The sequence below is a fragment of the Caretta caretta genome, chromosome 1, assembly GCF_965140235.1.
Source record: "Caretta caretta isolate rCarCar2 chromosome 1, rCarCar1.hap1, whole genome shotgun sequence".
Taxonomy (NCBI): domain Eukaryota; kingdom Metazoa; phylum Chordata; order Testudines; family Cheloniidae; genus Caretta; species Caretta caretta.
The window spans coordinates 210544483-210565747 of NC_134206.1; the positions used below are offsets into that span (position 1 = coordinate 210544483).

General features: G+C 46.4%; 1 protein-coding gene across 5 annotated transcripts in view; it reads left to right on the plus strand.

Annotated features, from left to right (window-relative positions):
* Positions 1-20091, plus strand: part of CASR (calcium sensing receptor) — a 171603-nt gene extending 151512 nt beyond the window's left edge. For all 5 annotated transcript variants that reach the window (XM_075119358.1, XM_048819853.2, XM_075119366.1 and 2 more), the window contains 2 exons: positions 2693-2816; positions 18136-20091. In XM_075119358.1, the coding sequence (XP_074975459.1) occupies positions 2693-2816; positions 18136-19538 (1527 nt within the window). In that variant the 3' untranslated portion in view covers positions 19539-20091. The remainder of the gene's footprint in view (positions 1-2692; positions 2817-18135) is intronic.
* The last annotated feature ends 1174 nt before the right edge of the window (positions 20092-21265 follow it).

Consider the following 21265-nt stretch of genomic DNA (forward strand, 5'->3'; position numbering starts at 1 on the left):
AACTGCATTTTAAGACCTATTAGTTAGCAAGTTGTTAATCGATTTAGTGTTTGCCATGTTAACTTTATGTCATTTCAGTTTTTAATAAAAATGTCATGCGGTACCAAGTCAAATGCTTTACAGAAGTCTAAGTAAATTACATCAACCAAATTTATCTCATCAAAAAGATAAGTTAGTTTGACATGATCCATTTTCTGTAAATCCATGTTGATTTGCATGGGTTGAATTCTTTATTAATCAAGTCCAGTATCAGTTGCTGGAAGGTGATCAGGAACAGTCAACATGGATTCACCAAGGGCACATCATGCCTGACCAACTTGATTGCCTTCTATGGTGAGATAACTGGCTCTGTGGATGTGGGGAAAGCAGTGGATGTGATATATCTTGACTTTGGCAAAGCTTTTGATACCGTCTCCCACAGTATTCTTGCCAGCAAGTGAAAAAAGTATGGATTGGATGAATGGACTATAAGGTGGATAGAAAGCTGGCTAGATTGTCGGGGTCAACCGGGATTGATCAACGGCTCGATGTCTAGTTGGCAGCTGGTATCAAGTGGAGTGCCCCAGGGGTTGGTCCTGAGTCCGGTTTTGTTCAACATCTTCATTAATGATCTGGATGATGGGATGGATTGCACCGTCAGCAAGTTCACGGATGACACTAAGTGTGGGGGAGAGTTAGATATGCTGAAGGGTAGGATTAGGGTCCAGAGTGACCTAGACAAATTGGAGTATTGGGTCAAAAGAAATCTGATGAGGTTCAACAAGGACCAGTGCAGAGTCCTGCACTTAGGACAGAAGAATCCCATGCACCGCTACAAGCTGGGGACCGACTGGCTAAACAGCAGTTCTGCAGAAAAGGACCTGGGGATTACAGTGGATGAGAAGCTGGATATGAGTCAGCAGTGTACCCTTGTTGCCCAGAAGGCTAATGGCATATTGGGCTGCATTAGTAGGAGCATTGCCAGCAGATTGAGGGAAGTGATTATTCCCCTCTCTTCGGCACTGGTGAACCACATCCGGAGCACTGCGTCCAGTTTTGGGGCCCCACTACAGAAAGGATGTGGATAAATTGGAGAGAGTCCAGTGGAGGGCAACGGAAATGATCAAGGGGCTGGGGCACATGACTTATGAGAAGAGGCTGAGGGAACTGGGCTTGTTTAGTCTGCAGAAGAGAAGAGTGAGGGGGGATTTGATAGCAGCCTTCAACTACCTAAATGGGGGGTTCCAAAGAGGATGGAGCTCGGCTGTTCTCAGTGGTGGCAGATGACAGAACAAGTAGCTGTGGTTTCAAGTTGCAGTGCGGGAGGTCTAGGTTGGATATTAGGAAACACTATTTCACTGGGAGGGTGTTGAAGCACCAGAATGGGTTACCTAGGGAGGTGGTGGAATCTCTATCCTTAGAGGTTTTTAAGGCCCGGCTTGACAAAGTCCTGTCTGAGATGATTTAGTTGGGGTTGGTCCTGCTTTGAGCAGGGGGTTGGACTAGATGACCTCCTGAGGTTTCTTCCAACCCTAATCTTCTATGATTCTATTATTTTGCCTGGGATTGATGTCAGGCTGACAGGTCTATAATTACCCAGGTCAATCCATTTATCCTTAGTAAAAACTGGCACAGTATTAGCTTTCTTCCAGTCTTCTGGTACTTCCCCATTGCTCCAAGACTTACTGAAAATCAGCATTAATGGATCAGTGCAATCATCAGCTAGCTCTTTTAAAACTCATAGATGCAAGTTTTCCAGACCTGCTGATTTAATGTCTAACTTTAGTAGCTTCTGTTTAACAGCCTCCTGAGATATTAGTGGAATTGAGAAAGTGTTATCACCATATGATGAGACTGCATTATCTGTTTTTCCCCAAATCCAGAAGAGAAATAGTTATTGAGCACTTTTGCCCTTTTCTGCATTATTATTGATTTTTCTACCTTTTCTGTCTAGTAATGGACCAATAACATTGTCAAGATTCTTTTTGTTCTTAATATATTTTTAAATGCCTTATTATCCTTACTTTTGCTGGTCGCAGCTTTTTCCGTGTGTCCCTTGGCTTCCCTTATCAATTTTCTACAATTCCTAACTTTTGATTTATATTAATTACTATCAACTTCCCCTTTCTTCCATTTGGTGCATCTGTGTGTGTTTTATTGTTTTATAGCTTCCTTCACTTCCCCTCTAGCCGAGATTGTTTTTTTAACCTGCACAGTCCTCTTCCTCAATTGCAGGATTGTGACTTTTTGGGCATCTAGTACGGTGTTCTTAAATGACTCCCAATTATCATTCATATTTTTTGAATTAAATTCTTCATCCCAGCTGATTTAGCTCAATTATTTTCAGCTTTGCGAAATCGGCACTTCTGCTTGCGCAGTATAAATGTGATCAAGTCATGATCACTTGTACCTAAGTTAGAATTATCTTTTACTTCTGTGGTCAGTTCTTATTTATCTGTTAGGTCTAATACACAATTCCCCTCTGTTGGCTGCAACATTTTTTGGGTTAGAAAATTGGAGAATATTGAGAGAGAGAGAGATCTTCAGGACAGGTATCTCTCCAGAATTTTATACTGTGCTCATCACCATAGTATCTGACCTTAGCACATTTTGTAATTTCTCACCACAGAGTAGAGTGTGTATGAGCCCCTTCCCCAGCAAGGTTCTGGATCATGCATTTGCATGTTTAACTAGACTGCTCTTTGTCTTGCAGGTGCCAGTCTCTAACTGCAGCAAGGATTGCCTCCCGGGTACCAGAAAAGGTATCATCGAGGGAGAGCCCACCTGTTGCTTTCAATGCGTGAAATGCTCTGACGGGGAATACAGTGATGAAACAGGTAATATGGAAAAGGCGTGTGTGGTTTGCAGATTCCTGTGAGTCGCCACCAATGGATCATATTTGTAAGTGCAGTTAATTCCCAGCCACTGTTCTAGTCTGTTAGAATAATGCTGAGCTGAAGCAACAGAGAACATTTCCCTTGGAAAGTCCTCTGAGAGAATATTACATAGGAAAGATGCATGAAGAATTATTCATTCCTTTTTTAAGTGAATTTGTGCTGATGAAAGCTGCCAGATTCACAGACCTGAAGAATGAACCTCTCAATTATCCCCAGAATATGTACAGTACATGCAGCAGCCTCCCTAGTTCAAATTGCCTCAAGGCCCTGCCAATAGACATAATTGGGACCCTCTCTAAAGGGCAGAGGGGAGTTCAGTTTTCATGGCTCATTCGTTTCCTAACCTCTGCTAAAGAAACCCTGCTCTCAGCCCCCTCAGAGCCATGTCAGTCTTATCCCCTGTTGCACAGTTAGGTTTCCTAAGGAAGAGAGATGGGAAAGGATTTGCTCAAGGGCACACAGGAAGCCCGTGGAAGAGCCACAAATAGTACCCAGGAATCGGACATCAGTATTCCTACCACACCATAGCAATAACTTTTGGTCCCCTAACAACCTGTAGGTGAAATGCTCCATAATACAATTCCAATCTGCATCCACCTTTTCATATGTTTATATATTCCCCATTTTATCAGGAAATAAAGTCCATTCTGTAGCAGAATCCATTGTAATCAGACACCCCTGTATTCACACTGCACAGATGAACATTTCCCTTAATTGAATTGGCTTCCACAGTTTCTGCAGGAAATAAAGCAGATTGATATGACCTGTGGGCACACTTCAACTCTTATTGAAGTGAGAGTCTGATTAAACCATACAGTTCCACTCTGGAGGGAAAATGTAATAACAGTTTTAGAGCAAATTGAAAATTTTTGATTTTCCAATGTCTCAGTCAGACTGATGCCTCAGGGTTGACACGTCCCAGACCATGAAACCAAATTATTGTGTCAGCAAATTTCTGCATCCAAAACCATTCTACGCTCCAAAGAACAGCCATTTCCTTGCCCTCACTGGCATCATGTGTCATAGTCCAAACTGCAGCATGTGTGTGAATGTGCTACCATGTGTGTACTACCATGTGTGTGAATCACATTCTCGGCAAATCAGAAATGAATTACCATTCTTTAATAGGGGAATATGGTACCATACATTTCTTGATTCAAATACTATAAGAACTTAAAATCAATATTCATATAATATTCATATAATAGCTTATTTTGAATTAGATAGAAAGCAGAGATCCTGACCTCTGTAAAGATCTGAAGTAAAGATCCCCTGGCACTTTTCTCAAGATTTAAGGAGCGGTTTCTGCTGCCCTGGTAAAATTCCAACTTGGGTGATTTCATTCTGCCTTTCTAAATTTCTTCTCCTATTTCAGTTGGATATGTTACTCTTTTTCATTTCCTGTGCTTACCTGTTTTATAGTGTTGCTATACACAGTTAAGCAACTGCCACTCTTCACCCCAGAGGGGGTGTCTGGACCAGGCCATGGACGGCCCATGTGCACCAGTCAGTTACCACCTAGTGGTCAGGAAACAATTGGTATCATCACAGTTGAACAGGGTCACGAAGTCAGGGTCAGGCACCAAGTTGCAGGTGGGAGGCAAGTGGAGGAGTCAGGGTCAAGCTGGGTCAGGATACCAGGAAGCCAAGGTCAGATACCAGATTACAGACAACTGGCAAGTAGCAAAGTCAGGGATGAACCAGGGTAAGAAGCCAGAGTCTAGGATCCACAGCAAGATAAGGTCGGAGCAGAAGCAAGCAGACAGTCTGTGTTGTTGCTTAGGACAACTCCTCATGATGACTTTCTGGTTTATATACCAGCATGAGCCAATCAGTAGGCTGCAGGGAGCCACTGCTCAGGACCTGCTGGGTGGTACTTCCTGTAACGTCTAGCTTCACAGGAACCCAACCTAAATTTCCAATGGCGATGCAGAAGCTTCAGTGGCCCAGAACCCCACAGTCCCAGGTTCTAATCCCACAGGTTCTTACAGTACCCCCCTTCAAGGTGGTTCCAGGCCAGGCTAGTCGTGATGAGTCCTGTGCCATTCTCCCACCAGGTCAGGGGTGTGGACGTGGGAAGCAGGTTCCTATGTGTGAGCTACAGCTTACTTCATCGGATGCATCGAATTCTAAGGTGCATTCTAAGGTGCCACAAATACTCCTTTTCTTTTTACCAAAGTAAGTTATCCCATCCCTCACAGTACAGTGTCTCTTAGCCCACAATGGCATAGACTGTGTTCTTTGGGCAAGTGGGTCTTCTTTCAAGGCAGAATGGATAAGGGTGACCAGGTCTTGCTGAACTGTGGCATTGACAACATTACTAGGCTTGAGGAGGCGGGAGTCTCAGAAGTAAGTTCCTTGTTTTCCTGGTAGTAGCTCCCCTTCCGCGATAGAGGCTGGATCTCCCATTTCAGTTTCCTAGGCATTAGGTAATAAACTCGAACTCAGAGAGCAACAAGGCCTACGTTAACCGCCTCTGATTCAAATCTTGGGCCTTGCAGAGGTACTCCAGGTTCTTATGGTCAGTAAAAACCTGTACTGTGTGCCAAGCTCCCTCAAGGTGATGACGCCAGTCTTCAAATGCAGTTTTGATTGCGACGAGCTCCTTGTCCAGTATGCCATAGTGTATCTTTGTAGGGGTCAGTTTTTGAGAGTAGAATGCACAAGGGTGCAGAACTGACTGGGGTCCAACTCTCTGCAAGAGTACTGTCCTGACAGTCATGTTGGATACATCCACTTCCACTATTAACAGGAAAACTGGGTCAGAGTATGCCAGAATCAGGGCTGTGGTGAAGGCGATCTTAAGCCGGTCAAAAGTGAGCTGGGTTTCAGGTGACCAAGTGAACCAAATGGCTTTATGAAGGAGGGAGGTCAGGGGGATTATTTGTTCTGAGATGCTGGCGATGAATCACCTATAAAAATTTGCAAAGTCCAGGAAGCGCTGAAGTTCTCAGAGGAGTTGGGGTGCTTTCCAGTTGTGAATGGCTTCCATCTTCTACAGGTCCATCTGAGTACCCTCCGGGGAGACTAGGGAACATAAAACTTCAAGGGTGGTCTGGTCAAAGGTGCACTTCTCTAGTTTGGCATAGAAACCATGCTTCCCTAGTGTCTCCAGGGAAGACCAGACAGTACTGCTCAGGGTTCTCAGAAAACACCAGTATATCATCAGGATAGGTGATCATATACAGTCCAAGATGTCCCTGAACATATTTTTTAGAAACTCTTGAAATGTTGTGAAGGTGCTGGTTAAGCCAAACAGCATTACTGAGTATTCAAAGTGCCCGTATCAGGTACACAAAGCAGTCTTCCATTTGTCCCCAGGCCTTATGTGCTCTAGATTGTATGCACCCCAGAACCTAGGTGAGTCATCAGGAGGTCCAGCAATTCCAGGATGAGGGGCAGGGGGTACTGGTTACAAATAGTCACCTGATTCAATGTACGATAGTCTATGCAGAGGTGCAGTGATCCATTCTTTTCTTGCACAGAGGACTGGTGCCCCTGCTGAAGAGGTGGATCTTGGAATGAATGAAGCCCTTTACAAGATTTTCCTGGATATACATGCATAGTGGCCCCATTTCTGGTTCAGGCATGGTGTATATCTATCCACAGGGCAGCTGTGCCCTGGGTTGTAGGTCTGTTGGACAGTTGTAGTCCCTATGTGGGGGTAATGAATCCATGTTTTTCTTTTCCACCACACCCAGGTAGTCTCGGTGTCTGTAAGGGAAGCTGAGGTTCTGGTCTGGAGTTACTTCTTTCTGGGTTAGCCCCTGCCATCGGGGGTCTCGCTTCCAAGGGTCTTATCCGACCCTGGGGCCCTGGTTGCAGGTAACCTGGGGGGTTGTTGATTTGTTGGAGGCAAACTTTCTGGCAATATTTAGAGAAGAAGCAAATGTTCCTCCACCACCAGGAGATACGCAGGCCATGTCACTCCAACAAAAGAGTGCCAAGAATTATTGAGAAGAATGGAGAGTGGAGCACATCAAAACATATTATTTCCTAGTGCCCTTCCCCTGTGACCTCTAAGGAAACAGTATTTTGGGTCACCAGTCCTGACAGCAGAGGTGACCCATCAACCATTTCTACCAGGTCTGGTGTAGGTTTTGGCCAGAGAGGGATCTGGATGATTTGGGCTACCTTAGTGCCTATAAAGTTGACAGTGACATCTATCATCAGCAGTTGTGGTGGGATCTGCTGCCCCTGCCTGAAGACCCACAACCTCAGCAGCAATTAGAAATGCAGGGAGACCCCATGGTTCCTGGGTCAGGTTCTACTTGAGGGGTGAGGGTGGTTCTAGAGCACGGAGCTCTGGTAATGCCCAAGCTGTACCCCCGTACCGGACTTGGACTGGTCCATTTTCCAAGCTCTTTTGAGCTGGACCGGAGGCATGGGCATGTCCTGGAACCCCACAATACAGAGTTTCAGCTGCCATTGACATTCTTTCTCCTTCGAGGTCAGGTGTCTGCAACCCAGGCAAACCTGCATCAGTTCAGGACTTGGGTCTACAGGCTTTGGTGTAGCAGGCAGTTCCTCTTCAAGTGATGTCCCTGTGGGTGCTCGACTGTAGGTGTGGCAGCATCCCCTGCGCCTGGGTTTGGAGAGCTTAATCAGCAGTGCCCATCAGACAGCACATGGGCACCTCCCCTCTTTTGCACTGCACGTGGGACATTCATATATATATGAATGAGAGAGAGAGCGCGCGCGCACGTACTGTGCGGTCCAACCGACCCCAGTTCCTTCTCCAACATCTTTGGTCTGGGACGGACTCTGCTAGCAGAGCCCACTTCTCCTATACCCTCTTAGTTAGTATTTTCCTCCTATGTTTACAGTTCTTCTCATAATTTAGGTTTCTGTTTTCCGCCGCTTCCTGTCCTTGCCAACCAGGAAGCCTTTTCCATTCACTCTTATGCCCGGCTTTTCCGGGTTTAAGAGATGTGATTCGTGTGGGGCCATCTTCTTGATAACAGATGGCCACCTGCAGTGTATCCTTTGTCAGGGAGAGGGACACGTCCCTCAAAAATGTTCCCATTTGTCTTGGCGTGAAACCCAGAGCCAGAAAGAAAGGGACATTAGATTGAAATTTCTCCTCATGAAGAAATCGCTACGTGCGACAATGAACCTGGGTCCGGACTTTCCCCAGAGAGGCTCTCATGCTCTGCCAGGTCATCAGCTGATCCCCACTCTCCACACACTGTGAAGAGAAAGTCATACTGTGATTGTGCATTTGACAAGAAACAGGCTTCCTCCTCCTCACACTTTTGAGGCGCAGCCTGCCAGAATACCATCCCCAGCTAGGTCGGTGACTTCAACCTCATGCGACAGGGGACACAGGTCCAGGGCTCATCCAAGTACCTCTGGTACCGACTCCAAGAAACAGACTAAAGACCCTATCTGTGCAGACCTTCAGCCCTCAGCACCGTTTCCCAGCTCTGGAGATCGAGGTGGCCCGTGTGCAGGAGCTATGGCACCGACACCATTTCTGGCACCAATGAAGCCATCGACACCGAGTAAGTCCTCACTTTTTTGACAGGACCTCCCACCACTTCTACCCTCCTCTCTGGACTCACGAAATTCCTCCCTCTCTCCGCTGAGAACAGCACCTCCCTTCCCCAGTGAGGAGGAGGAAATGGAGAAGGAGGATGAGGGTTCCATTGTTCCCTCGACTACTGGACAAATTGCACTGGCTTATCCTTACTATATGCAAACTACCTCTGGCCCGCAATCCTGACAGGGACCACCATGGATGCAGCCACATATACCACTCTATGGCACTCTGGAACCCTCATATTCATCCTTGTCATATAATTATGATATATTTCATACAAAGCATGCCATGTAAGATATCATATGAAAGGTCATGATCTGCTGAAACCCATTGTTCTGTCCAAATATGTATATCATTAGTGTGTGTGAAGTTATGAGATTTTACTGTATGGCTGTTACTGAAATATGTTGTAAGTTTGAGAGTCTCTACTGCTAGGTGGTGATCCACTCCCAGGACGGTGTTAAGCGACCATTAATCAGTAGGGGAGTTGTAAACAAGGAATTTACAATACTGTAAGAGGGCTGCACAAGCCTCACACAATGGGGGATTGCTCAACTCTGTGACTCAGCAAAGCCCACCAGGACATGTCTGGGCTACTGTTTTCCAGACATAAGGACGGAGGATATAAAATAGGGGACAGTGGCATCATGCCTTTGCCTTTCTCCTCCCCCACCTACACTGGGAGCAACAAGAACACTGGGAAGACAAAGGCTTGAATTGAGGAGACTCGTCCCAGGTTCAAAGGGGAAGCCTGTGTATTAAAAACTTGACATCTAGTAGGGTGAGAGAACAGATTGATCTAAATATTGCCTATTCTAATAAGGTTTAAGATTTAGACTGTGAGCTTACCTTTTATTTTCTTTGGTAACTATCTCTGACCTTTTGTGCTTACCACTTCTAATCCCTAAAATCTATTTCTGTAGTTAATAAATCTGTTTTATATTTTACCTAAAACAGTGTATTTTGGTTGAAATGCTTGGGAAATCTCAACTCAGTTTACAAAGGCTAGAATGTGTCCTCTCCACATTGAGGGAGGGGTGAAGTGGGTAATAAAGTTATACTGGTCAGGCTCCTGATGAGGGCAAGATGGTATATTCCACCTGCAAGGCTGGGTGGTTGGGAGATTTGCAGGTGCCTTTCACTGTGTGATTCATGAGTGGCTCAGGGAGAATTCATGTAATTTAGCTGTGTGTGGGGCTCCATATGCTGTTGTACTGAGTGATAACAGCACCCGGGGGGTTGCTGCTTTTCACTTGCAAAGCACTGTGAGAGACAGCCCAGGCTAGAGAGTTAAGGGGGTACAGTGGTACCCCAGTTTCAGGTTGTTTATTCATAGGTGACCTCATCACACACTTCCACCAAACTGGTCACATTGGGACCCTGGGGCCATGTTCAGGGCACAATTCGGGAACCCTCCCAGAGAGGAAAGCCAGAGACCTATACCTCTCCCTTCTCCATCAGTCTCTCACCTCAGGAAGTCAAACTGCCACTGGTACCCACTGAGGAGGAAAAACAGGAAGAAGGGCACGAAGTGGAGGCTTTTCCAACTTTACGTTTTTCTTCCTCCTCACCTGACGAGGAGATTATGCCTCCACCCCCTGCATCTGCCGATGACTTCAGGCATTTTCAAGATCTGTTCCATAGGATGGCAGACTCCTTATAGATTCCACTGGAGGAAGCCAAAGACCAGCAACATAAACAGCTGAATATGTTCCACACATCCTCTTCCTCAAAGATCACACTACCAATCAATGAGGCTCTTCTCGAACCTGTGAAGGTTCTGTGGCAGACCGCAGCTTCCATCTCTCTGACCTGCAAATGTGCCAACAAAAAATATTATGTTCTGGAGAAGGATGCTGAATTTTTATTTTCGTACCCCACCCCACTTCTTTGGTGGTCAGTGAGGTGCAGGAGAGAAGCCGTCAATACCAATCTCGCTCTAGTCATCCAGGCAGAGATTGGAAACGCCTGGACCTATTTGGATGCAAGACATTCTTCAGCCATGCTCCAATTTAGGATTTCAAATTATGAAGCTCTTATGACCAAGTATAATTATCTAAACTACTCCATATTGGAGGCACTCTGCCATGACTTACCAGTAGAGGATTTACCATTCAAAGGTCAGAAGCTATTCTTGGAGCACACAGAAAACTCTCTGCGCTCCCTTAAAGACTCCCCAGCTACACTTCATTCTCTCAGGATATATACGCCAGCACCAAAGAGACGTTCGGCGAAGTACCAACTCCCCCCGCAATCCCAAATTCAACAATGCACAATGCTGTCAACAAAGGACTCTGACTAAAAGTAGATAGCCCACTCCTCAAGGGGCTACCTCTCACGCAGTAGCACCAAAATAACAATTTTGAAGGTGTGGTCAAGGTACCAAGAAGCCTTCCCTTGTTCCAGTCATCCCTATCATCCCTGACATTCCAACAGTTTGGTGACCGACTAGCTCCGTTTTCCCCATCTTAAAGTCTCATCACCTTGGACAAGTGGATTCTAGAGACAATCAAGGAAGGATACTCGGTCCCCCTTCTATATATCCCACCCCACCACCTTTCCTCACCATCCCTCTTCAGGGACCCCTCTCAAGGGGAGAAATAAGTCATCTTCTGCAACTGGGAGCCATAGAACAGGTTCCTTCCCAACACATGGGACAGGGCTTCTACTCCTACTATTTTCTGAGTCAGAAGAAGTCCGGCGGCTGGTGTCCCATCCTAGATCTTCAGAATCTAAACAAATTCATCAAGCTGCAATGTTTCAAGATAGTTACCCTCTTCATTATTATCCCAGCACTGGAACAGGGGAACTGATTCTCAGCGCTTGACTTCCAAGATGCATACTTTAATATTTCCATACATCCTGCTCACAGAGAATTCCTCCAGTTCGTCATGGGCACCGACCATTACCAGTACAAAGTACTGCCCTTTGGACTATCCACTGTGCCTCGGGTGTTCTTCAAAGTCCTCACGATAATCATGGCCTACCTAAGGAAACAAGGAATAATCATTTTCCTATACTTGGACTATTGTCTCCTCAAGGCCCCATCCAAAATGGACACTCTCTGAGCCGTCCATGTAACAATGGACCTGTTCACAAAGCTAGACCTCCTTGTGAGCCTAGAAAAGTCCACTCTAACACCAGTACAACAGCTGGAATTCATCAGTGCATAGTTGGATGCCATACAAGCCAGAGCCATCCTACCACCTCACAGATTCTCAGCTATAATGGATCTGATATCCGCCGCATGGTTCTGCCCCCCAGATCTCTCCATGAACATGCCTCCAGCTTCTAGACCACATGGCAGCGGCCACGTTTGTGGTCAGGCATGCAAGACTGCACATGCAAGCACATTCAAGCATGGCTCCATCCTGTATACCTCCCCCACAAGCACAGCATTCACAAACTTTTATCTATTTCAAGGACTCACTGCTGTGATGGACACAGCTCAGTGACGTTTGTGTTGGAGTTCCTTTCCTACAACCATCACGGACTATGATCTGAACCACAATGCTTCCCTAATCAGTTGGGGGAGCACGTATACATGAACACACAGTACAGGGCAGATGTTTGTCCATCGACTCCATCTTACACATCAACCTCCTAAGAACTCTGAGCAGTCCGTAATGCCTGCCAACATTTCCTACCTCTTCTCAAACATCATACCATCAGAGTGATGATGAACAATCTCGCCTGCATGTATTACATCAACAGGGCAGGTGGAGCGAGGTCCCACTCTTATGCTTGGAGGCGATCAAACTGGAACTGGTGTATCCAGAACGACATCTCCATTTCAGCCGCTTACCTCCCAGGGCACCAGGACACCACTGTGGATGCACTGAACAGGATGTTCTCACATGATCATGACTGAGAGCTGGATATGCAAGCACTTCAACCCATATTCAACTGATGGGGCAGTCCCACCATATATCTCTTTGCCATTCAACACAATGCCCGCTGCGCTCAATTCTCTTCCAGGCTGAATTCTCTTGGGGCACAGATCGCTGGAGGACATGTTCCTCATAACCTGGGATGCACCACTCCCCTAATGACTTTCCTCTTTTTTCCCTCCTATTCTGAGCACTTTGCAAAATAATAGCTACAACATGGCCACAATAGGTCAGTTATACTTAGCTTCTACGCACGATGGTATGCCCGCTGATCTCTCTCCACCTAATACCATGGTTCCTTTCACAGGACGCATCTCCATCCCAATCCATAGATGCTCCACCTCAAATCCTGGCTCCTCTGTGGTCCCAGGGTCCAGAAATAATCTTCTCAGATGCAGTCAAACTTTTGAATAGCGGGCGTGAGATGACCAGACGAACTTACATTCACAAATTAACTAGATTTCACTGCTGGAGTGCCTCACACCAGGTTGATGCAGCACACACTCCGTGCCCCTTATTCTTGCCTACATTCTCCACCTTAAACCGTCAGGATTGGCCAATAGCTGTATTAGGGTACACTTGGTGGCAATCACTACCTTTCACTCCCCTATTTACGTCCACTCTGTCTTCAGACACCTGCTCACAAAGTGCTTCTTGAGGCATATTCAAAATCTCTATCCCCATATATGAGACCCAGTCCCAGCCTGTGACCCCAGCCTAGTCCTACATTCCCTGAATAGCCACTGTTTGAACCAGTGGCAACCTGTTCTTACAAACACCTAGCAATGAACACAGCTTTTCTTGTTGCCATCACCTCTGCTAGACAGGTGGGCAAAATCACAGCCCTCATGGCATATCCACCATACACGGTGTTTTATAAAGACAAAGTTACACTATGCTCACACCTAAGATTTTGACCAAAGGTCCCAACAACTTTTCATCTCAATCAACCGATACACCTCCCTTGCTTTTTCCTGAAGCCTCACAATAATCAACAGGAGGTGGCTCTACACACCCTAGATGTGACGTGCACAGTAGCTATCTACTTGGATAGGACTAACCCCTTCTGGAAATTTCCATGATTATTCCTCTCCACAACCAAAAGATCTAAACTGCTATATTTAAACAATACCTCTCTAAATGGATCTCCCAATGTATACATTTATCTTACAAACTCCACGATAGACAACCTCCTACCTCAATCAGAACACATTCCATATATTTGTTATCTGCCTCAATTGCCATTCTTAATAATGTCCCCATTGATGACATTTATAAGGCTGCCACATAGGCAATGGACACTCTCCTTGGAGATGCTGTCCTCTCCTCAGCAGTACATGTCGCTTCAAAGCCCCAGCCTTCCAACAAGGGGCACTACTTTCTAGTCACCTCCAGTGGAGCGCGGACAGGGACATCACTCAGAGAAGAAGTTGTTACCCTGTGCGGTAACTGAGGTTCTTCAAGATGTGTGTCCTTATGGGTGCTTTACTACTCGCCCTCCTCCCCTCTGCTTCGGAGCTGAGAACAAACTCTGTGGCAGAGAAGGAACTGGGGGCAATCGGATTGCACGGCACTATATATATATATTATATATCCCGCACACAGCAAGAGAGAGGGAAGGGGCACGTGTGCGGTCCGATGGGCACTGCTGGTGAAGATCTCCGATCCAAGGCACAGGGGGCATTGTCACACCTACAGTGGAGCACCCATAGAGACGCGTCTCGAAGAACCTCAGTTACTGCACAGGGCAAGTAACCCTCTTGCACGGGGGCATTAGGCTCCCCTGCTTTCTTCCCTCCCCTTATGTAACTGAGAGTCAATGCACAGGGCAAGATCAAGACTGACCTCTAAGCAAGTGAGGCTTTCAATGCAACTAGCTCATCTTTTACATCCTCACTGAGTCCTCACCAGAACTGGTATAGCTGGGCTGCTCCATTCCATTTGACATCAGCCACAAGCCGTTGGAAATGTGCAGCATAGGAGATGACCAGCTCTTTCCCCCGGTGAAGATTCCAGAGGGCAGCCTCTGTAGAGCAGATCCAATGCGGGTCCTCAAAAATGGTTGAGAAGGCTTTCTGGAAGGCATCACAGTTTAAGAGCACAGGGCTGTTCTGCTCCAATGGGGATGTCCAATCAAGCACTTTGCTGGTAAGAAGACTGACGACTAGCCCCACCTTTGGTCTGTAGGTTATGTACTGGGGCAGAGCAGGAGAAGCAGCCTGCATTGTTTCAGCAACCCCCAATTTCCGGCACTCCCCACCAAGCCATTTGGGCAGTGGGACTGTGGGAGCCGATTCAGGCCCATAGCATAGCTGTTTCTCCCTGTGAGTGTGCTAGCTGCTCACATAGGCTCTGTGCTTCGGCAGAGATCTACCTCACTTGGGCCTTTAGCATGAGGTTCTCTGCCTGCAGGCAGATGACTTGGTCCTGAAAGTCCCAGGCCCTCAGGGAGCCACTGTTGGAGGGCAGCCTGCCCCTTCCATCATCTGTGGAGGGGTTGGATGGAGTGGGGAACCAAAGGGGTCTGAGAAAACTGTCTGACCTGGGCTGTGGGGGGCCTGTGTGGTCAGTTACCAAGTTGCAGTTGAGATGAGCAGCAGAGTTGTGCTCAAGCCAGGTCAGGATACCAGAAAGTCAGGGTCAGGCACCAGGTTACAAGACAACAGTCAGCCTCACTTCAGTCCCTGGAAAAATCATGGAGCAGGTCCTCAAAGAATCAATCCTGAAGCACTTGCATGAGAGGAAAGTGATCAGGAACAGCCAGCATGGATTCACCAAGGGAAGGTCATGCCTGACTAATCTAATCGCCTTCTATGATGAGATTACTGGTTCTGTGGATGAAGGGAAAGCAGTGGATGTATTGTTTCTTGACTTTAGCAAAGCTTTTGACACGGTCTCCCACAGTATTCTTGTCAGCAAGTTAAGGAAGTATGGGCTGGATGAATGCACTACAAGGTGGGTAGAAAGCTGGCTAGATTGTCGGGCTCAACGGGTAGTTATCAATGGCTCCATGTCTAGTTGGCAGCCGGTATCAAGTGGAGTGCCCCAAGGGTCGGTCCTGGGGCCGGTTTTGTTCAATATCTTCATAAATGATCTGGAGGATGGTGTGGATTGCACTCTCAGCAAATTTGCGGATGATACTAAACTGGGAGGAGTGGTAGATACGCTGGAGGGGAGGGATAGGATACAGAAGGACCTAGACAAATTGGAGGATTGGGCCAAAAGAAATCTGATGAGGTTCAATAAGGATAAGTGCAGGGTCCTGCACTTAGGACGGAAGAACCCAATGCACAGCTACAGACTAGGGACCGAATGGCTAGGCAGCAGTTCTGCGGAAAAGGACCTAGGGGTGACAGTGGACGAGAAGCTGGATATGAGTCAGCAGTGTGCCCTTGTTGCCAAGAAGGCCAATGGCATTTTGGGATGTATAAGTAGGGGCATAGCGAGCAGATCGAGGGACGTGATCGTTCCCCTCTATTCGACATTGGTGAGGCCTCATCTGGAGTACTGTGTCCAGTTTTGGGCCCCACACTTCAAGAAGGATGTGGATAAATTGGAGAGAGTCCAGCGAAGGGCAACCAAAATGATTAGGGGTCTGGAACACATGAGTTATGAGGAGAGGCTGAGGGAGCTGGGATTGTTTAGCCTGCAGAAGAGAAGAATGAGGGGGGATTTGATAGCTACTTTCAACTACCTGAAAGGGGGTTCCAAAGAGGATGGCTCTAGACTGTTCTCAATGGTATCAGATGACAGAACGAGGAGTAATGGTCTCAAGCTGCAGTGGGGGAGGTTTAGATTGGATATTAGGAAAAACTTTTTCACTAAGAGGGTGGTGAAACACTGGAATGCGTTACCTAGGGAGGTGGTAGAATCTCCTTCCTTAGAGGTTTTTAAGGTCAGGCTTGACAAAGCCCTGGCTGGGATGATTTAACTGGGAATTGGTCCTGCTTCGAGCAGGGGGTTGGACTAGATGACCTTCTGGGGTCCCTTCCAACCCTTATATTCTATGATTCTATGAACTGGCAAGTAGCTGAGTTGGAAATGAACCAGGGTCAGAAGCCAGAGTCTATGATCCACAGCAAGGCAAGGTCTGGAGCGGAAGCAAGTAGGCTGTTTGTGTCATTGCTCAGACAGCTGTCCACGATGGCTTCTTGGTTCATATACCAGCATGAGCCAATCAGAGGGCTGCGGGGGGCTGCCACTCAGGCCCTGCTGGGAGGTACTTCCTGCAGTGACTAGCTAGGGTTCTCCAGCAGAAACCCTGCCTAAACTTCCAGTGGTGATGCGAATGTGTCAGCAGCCCAGAAATTCCATGGTCCCAGGTTCTGATAGGTGGCTGCGTTTCAGTGGTGTGTGAAGTAGTGTACAGTTTGCAAAGGCCAGTGAGATGAAAAGGGCTATAAATAATTACTATACTTTTGACTGAATTAATGTTAATGAAATACCTAAATTGCACTGTCTGTTCTATATTAACAGGGGTCCTTTTTCTCTATTCACGTTTTGTCACAAGAACAATTTACAAAAGACCAGCTAAACATTAAGAGAGAGATATCACAGAGGAATATTTGTTAACAGATTCTGAAGAACCCTGGTTTATTTATTTATTGTTTTTCACTATTTTAATGGCTATTGTTATTTTTAAGCAAATATAAAGAATAACCTTCTTCAACAATGACCATGGAAGAGTCCTTTGGGCATGCCATGGCCTATGATGTCACCTCTTTTCCAGAAAGAGAGTTTAGAATATTCTGCCCTCATTAGCAGAGCATTACTGGCTGCATTATTAATATCAGTCAAATGCCTCACTCCAGTTTAAGAGCCATGTGCGGTGACTGTAATCAGTACTCAGATAGAAAGCTCTGAAAACAAGAGTGTGAGACAGCAGACAGAGGTATTTGCAGATCAGTACTCAGAATGCTTTGTCAGCTTGCAGCACTGTGGTGCTGATGGCTGAGGTGTAGGTTCTAAACTTATAATGAGCATCCCACCACAGGTCATCCACAGATCTTCAGCACCAAAACCACAAGCCCCATTTGAGTGAAATGCCAGCCATTAGAGGGAGACATAATCCCACACCTACATTCCATGTGTTTTACACAAACACATACCGAAAGGCCTGGATGCACCTGGTGGACACCCCAATTTCTGTTCTGTATGTTTTTGTGGGATGTGCTGTGCATGATTAGAACAACATAAAGACATCAGCTAGTCAGGATTCCCTTTCCTTGCCATTCTGAAGTGAGGGCTTTAAGATATTGGAGGATCAAGGGCACTGATGGTCTGCTTAAAATGAACAGTTTAAATACATCCAAGATTTGCCTCCCTAGGATGTGAAGTGGGATCCCAGTGCAGCTAAAGAAGCTAGCATATTCTTTTGATTTTCATCATTTGTTATCAAGTCAGCCAGAATGACTCAGATACCACCATGATGGAGGAAGTAGGTATGTGAGGTGAGAGATAGAAATTAGGAGGTAGATAGATAGATGGATGGATGGATGCAGAGCTGCAGTATAAAGTGCACTGTTCACCAGTAATTCTAAAATTCGCGCAAGGAATTGGTCTGAAAAGCCAGAGTGCAGCCCCAAAACGTTATCGTGTGGCTCACAAATGGCCTTCATCTTTAATACAGACGTATGGCTCCTGAGAGGCTACAGGTCCCATCATGCAATGTTCTTTCTTCATTCAGAGCATTATATGCTGGAACCTGTAATCTCTTATAGGAAGCACGTCTGTATTTAAGATGAAGGGAGCTAAACATTGCCCCATTTTATTTTGGGTGGCCTTCTAGTCTAACAAACTTGTTCATCCAATGTTATTTATTTTGCAGATGCGAGTGCTTGTGAGAAGTGTCCCGAGGATTTCTGGTCCAACGAAAACCACACATCCTGCATCCCCAAGCAGATAGAGTTCCTGTCCTGGACAGAGCCCTTTGGAATAGCTCTGACTCTCTTTGCTATCCTGGGAATTTTCCTGACCTCTTTTGTTCTGGGGGTCTTCACCAAATTCCGCAATACACCCATTGTTAAGGCCACAAACCGGGAGTTGTCCTACCTCCTCCTGTTCTCCCTGCTGTGCTGTTTCTCCAGCTCGCTATTCTTCATTGGCCAGCCCCAGGATTGGACTTGTCGTTTGCGGCAGCCAGCCTTTGGCATCAGCTTTGTACTCTGCATCTCCTGCATCCTGGTAAAGACCAATCGCATCCTGCTAGTTTTTGAAGCCAAGATCCCTACAAGCCTCCATCGCAAATGGTGGGGCCTCAACCTGCAGTTCCTTCTGGTCTTCTTGTGTACTTTTGTGCAGATCATCATCTGTGTGATCTGGCTCTACACAGCTCCCCCTTCCAGCTACCGGAACCATGAGTTGGAGGATGAGATCATCTTCCTCACCTGCCATGAGGGCTCCCTGATGGCTCTGGGCTTCCTGATTGGTTACACCTGCCTCCTGGCTGCCATCTGCTTCTTCTTCGCTTTCAAATCTCGGAAGCTGCCAGAGAACTTCAATGAGGCCAAGTTCATCACCTTCAGCATGCTGATCTTCTTCATTGTTTGGATCTCCTTCATACCTGCCTATGCCAGTACCTATGGCAAGTTTGTCTCAGCCGTGGAGGTGATTGCCATCCTAGCTGCCAGCTTTGGGCAGTTGGCCTGCATCTTCTTCAACAAAGTCTACATTATCCTCTTTAAGCCTTCCCGCAACACCATTGAGGAAGTGCGCTGCAGTACAGCTGCACATGCCTTCAAAGTAGCAGCCAGGGCCACACTGAGACGTAGCAACGTGTCGCGAAAGAGGTCTAACAGTGTAGGTGGTTCCACGGGCTCTACCCCATCATCCTCCATCAGTAGCAAGAGCAACCATGAAGACCCCTGTCCTCTGCCTACCTCCACGGAGCGGCAGCAGCAGAAGCGGGGATGCAAGCAAAAAGTCAGCTTTGGCAGTGGGACAGTCACCCTGTCATTGAGCTTTGAGGAGCCCCAGAAGAACTCTGTGGCCAACAAGAATGCCAAGCACAGGAACTCCCTAGAAGTCCAAAACAGTGATGACAGCCTGATGCGGCACAGGGCCCTGCTTCCTCTACAGAACAGCGAACCCCTAGGTGTAGAGGAGTCAGGAGTGGGAGAAACCAAACAAGAGGTGCAAAGCCCAGAAGAGCCTCCTCTACCGTCAGCAAATTCCCAGAATTTTATAGGTAGCGGAGGTGGCTCTGTCATAGAGAACACAATACGTTTTTAACAAACCAAAAAATGATAAAATCCACCACAGTTCTCCAGAGAAACCAGCTCACCTGCTTTCTTCTTTGGGAAAGACACCGAAGACGCATCTGAGATGTAGCCACCACACCTTATTGTTAGTACAAGCAAAGAGACCCTCACTTCCAAAGGACACACAGGAGGAACAGACTATCAGAAGGCTACATCTAGGGACCCTTGTACTGACATTGTATTTGTTTTAAAGAAATTGGCATCAGGACATCTTGAAAGGACAAGTGAAAATCTTCTCCAGCTCGGTTTTAGTAAAACTTTGCCTACTGCCTTGCCATTGTCAATCCTGCCTGCCAGACGGCAGCTCAACTGGCTGTAAGCATTTAGGCAATTTCATTTTACTCTGCTTTTACACTGATGTATAATACCCCTCTTCCCCATTGTGTATAATAGTCCCTCTGTATCCAACATGTGAGATCTCTAACCATGTTAAACCAAGGAAAGGACTCAGCTGTACTAAAACAGGACTTCCAGTTTGACCCCAGGGAAGGGGTCATTAAAAATAAAACAAATAAATACATAAATATTCTGAATGCTTTGTACAGCCAACAGTCTGAACATGCAAAGTATTTAATATGATAGACGGTCCTCCCTGCTATTTATATAAGATGATGTTCCAACCCCTGCTTCCTGATGCTGCCAGTGTGAGCAGTAGTGAATGCTGGACAGTATTCTTCATAGACATCAGTGCATTAGGTCGAATTACAAGTGGCCTGTTGGTTTGTTCCCATTGACATGTTGTCACCCCCAGGCTGCCTATTTTGGTGGAGAGGGAGGACACTTTTCCACCCAAGGGAGAATGTTGTGAGAGCTCAATGAGATGTATCCATGAGTGATTATGTTCCTAGTAGTTATATGCTTAATGAAGTGTCTTTGCTGTAATGTCCCGTATGACATACATGGCTAAACATTCACATCACAGCCTACATTGTGTTTTGCCATATTAGTTTTTCTCTCTCACACACACACACTTCAAGATGGGGAAACTGTACCCAAGAAGTGGTTATGTTTGGGTGTAGCCAAAGGAAAGAGGAGTATTAGAGGGGCACACAGACAAGTGGCTGGGTGCGGTAGGAGGAAATGCATATGGGCAGCCAGATGTTTTGGGTTTTGTGTCATGCACAGAGGTAATAGCTGAATATTTTGGAGCAGCTAGGCTTTTGGGGAATTTATAGAGTAGGTAAGCCAGAGCAAGTGCTTCAATCCTGGTCCATCTTGAAGGGGTGTATGGTACAGGACATATCTCCTTTATTTGAAAGAGAAGCTTTAAGGGTTGGGAGGTGAGCAGAAGAGACCTTTAAAGACACTCTCTTCAGTGGCCTTCTCAAGGTTGATGCAAGTGCCTCCAATTTTTGATAAGATGTGCCGACTCCTCTCCCACCCACTTTGAGGATGTTTGAAATGAACTCGCTGATGTGAAAATTTGGCATGTGGATAGATCAGAGAAATAATGCACCTGTACGGCCACACTGCAGACAATGGGCTTATGTCAGGGATTCATTGCCACATAGATTCCAAGGCCCTAAAGGACCACTGACCTCCTGCGTAACACTATCCATAGAAAAGGAAAGGATGAAGTATCATGCATCCGATGAAGTGAGCTCTAGCTCACGAAAGCTTATGCTCAAATAAATTGGTTAGTCTCTAAGGTACCACAAGTCCTCCTGTTCTTTTTGCGGATACAGACTAACACGGCTG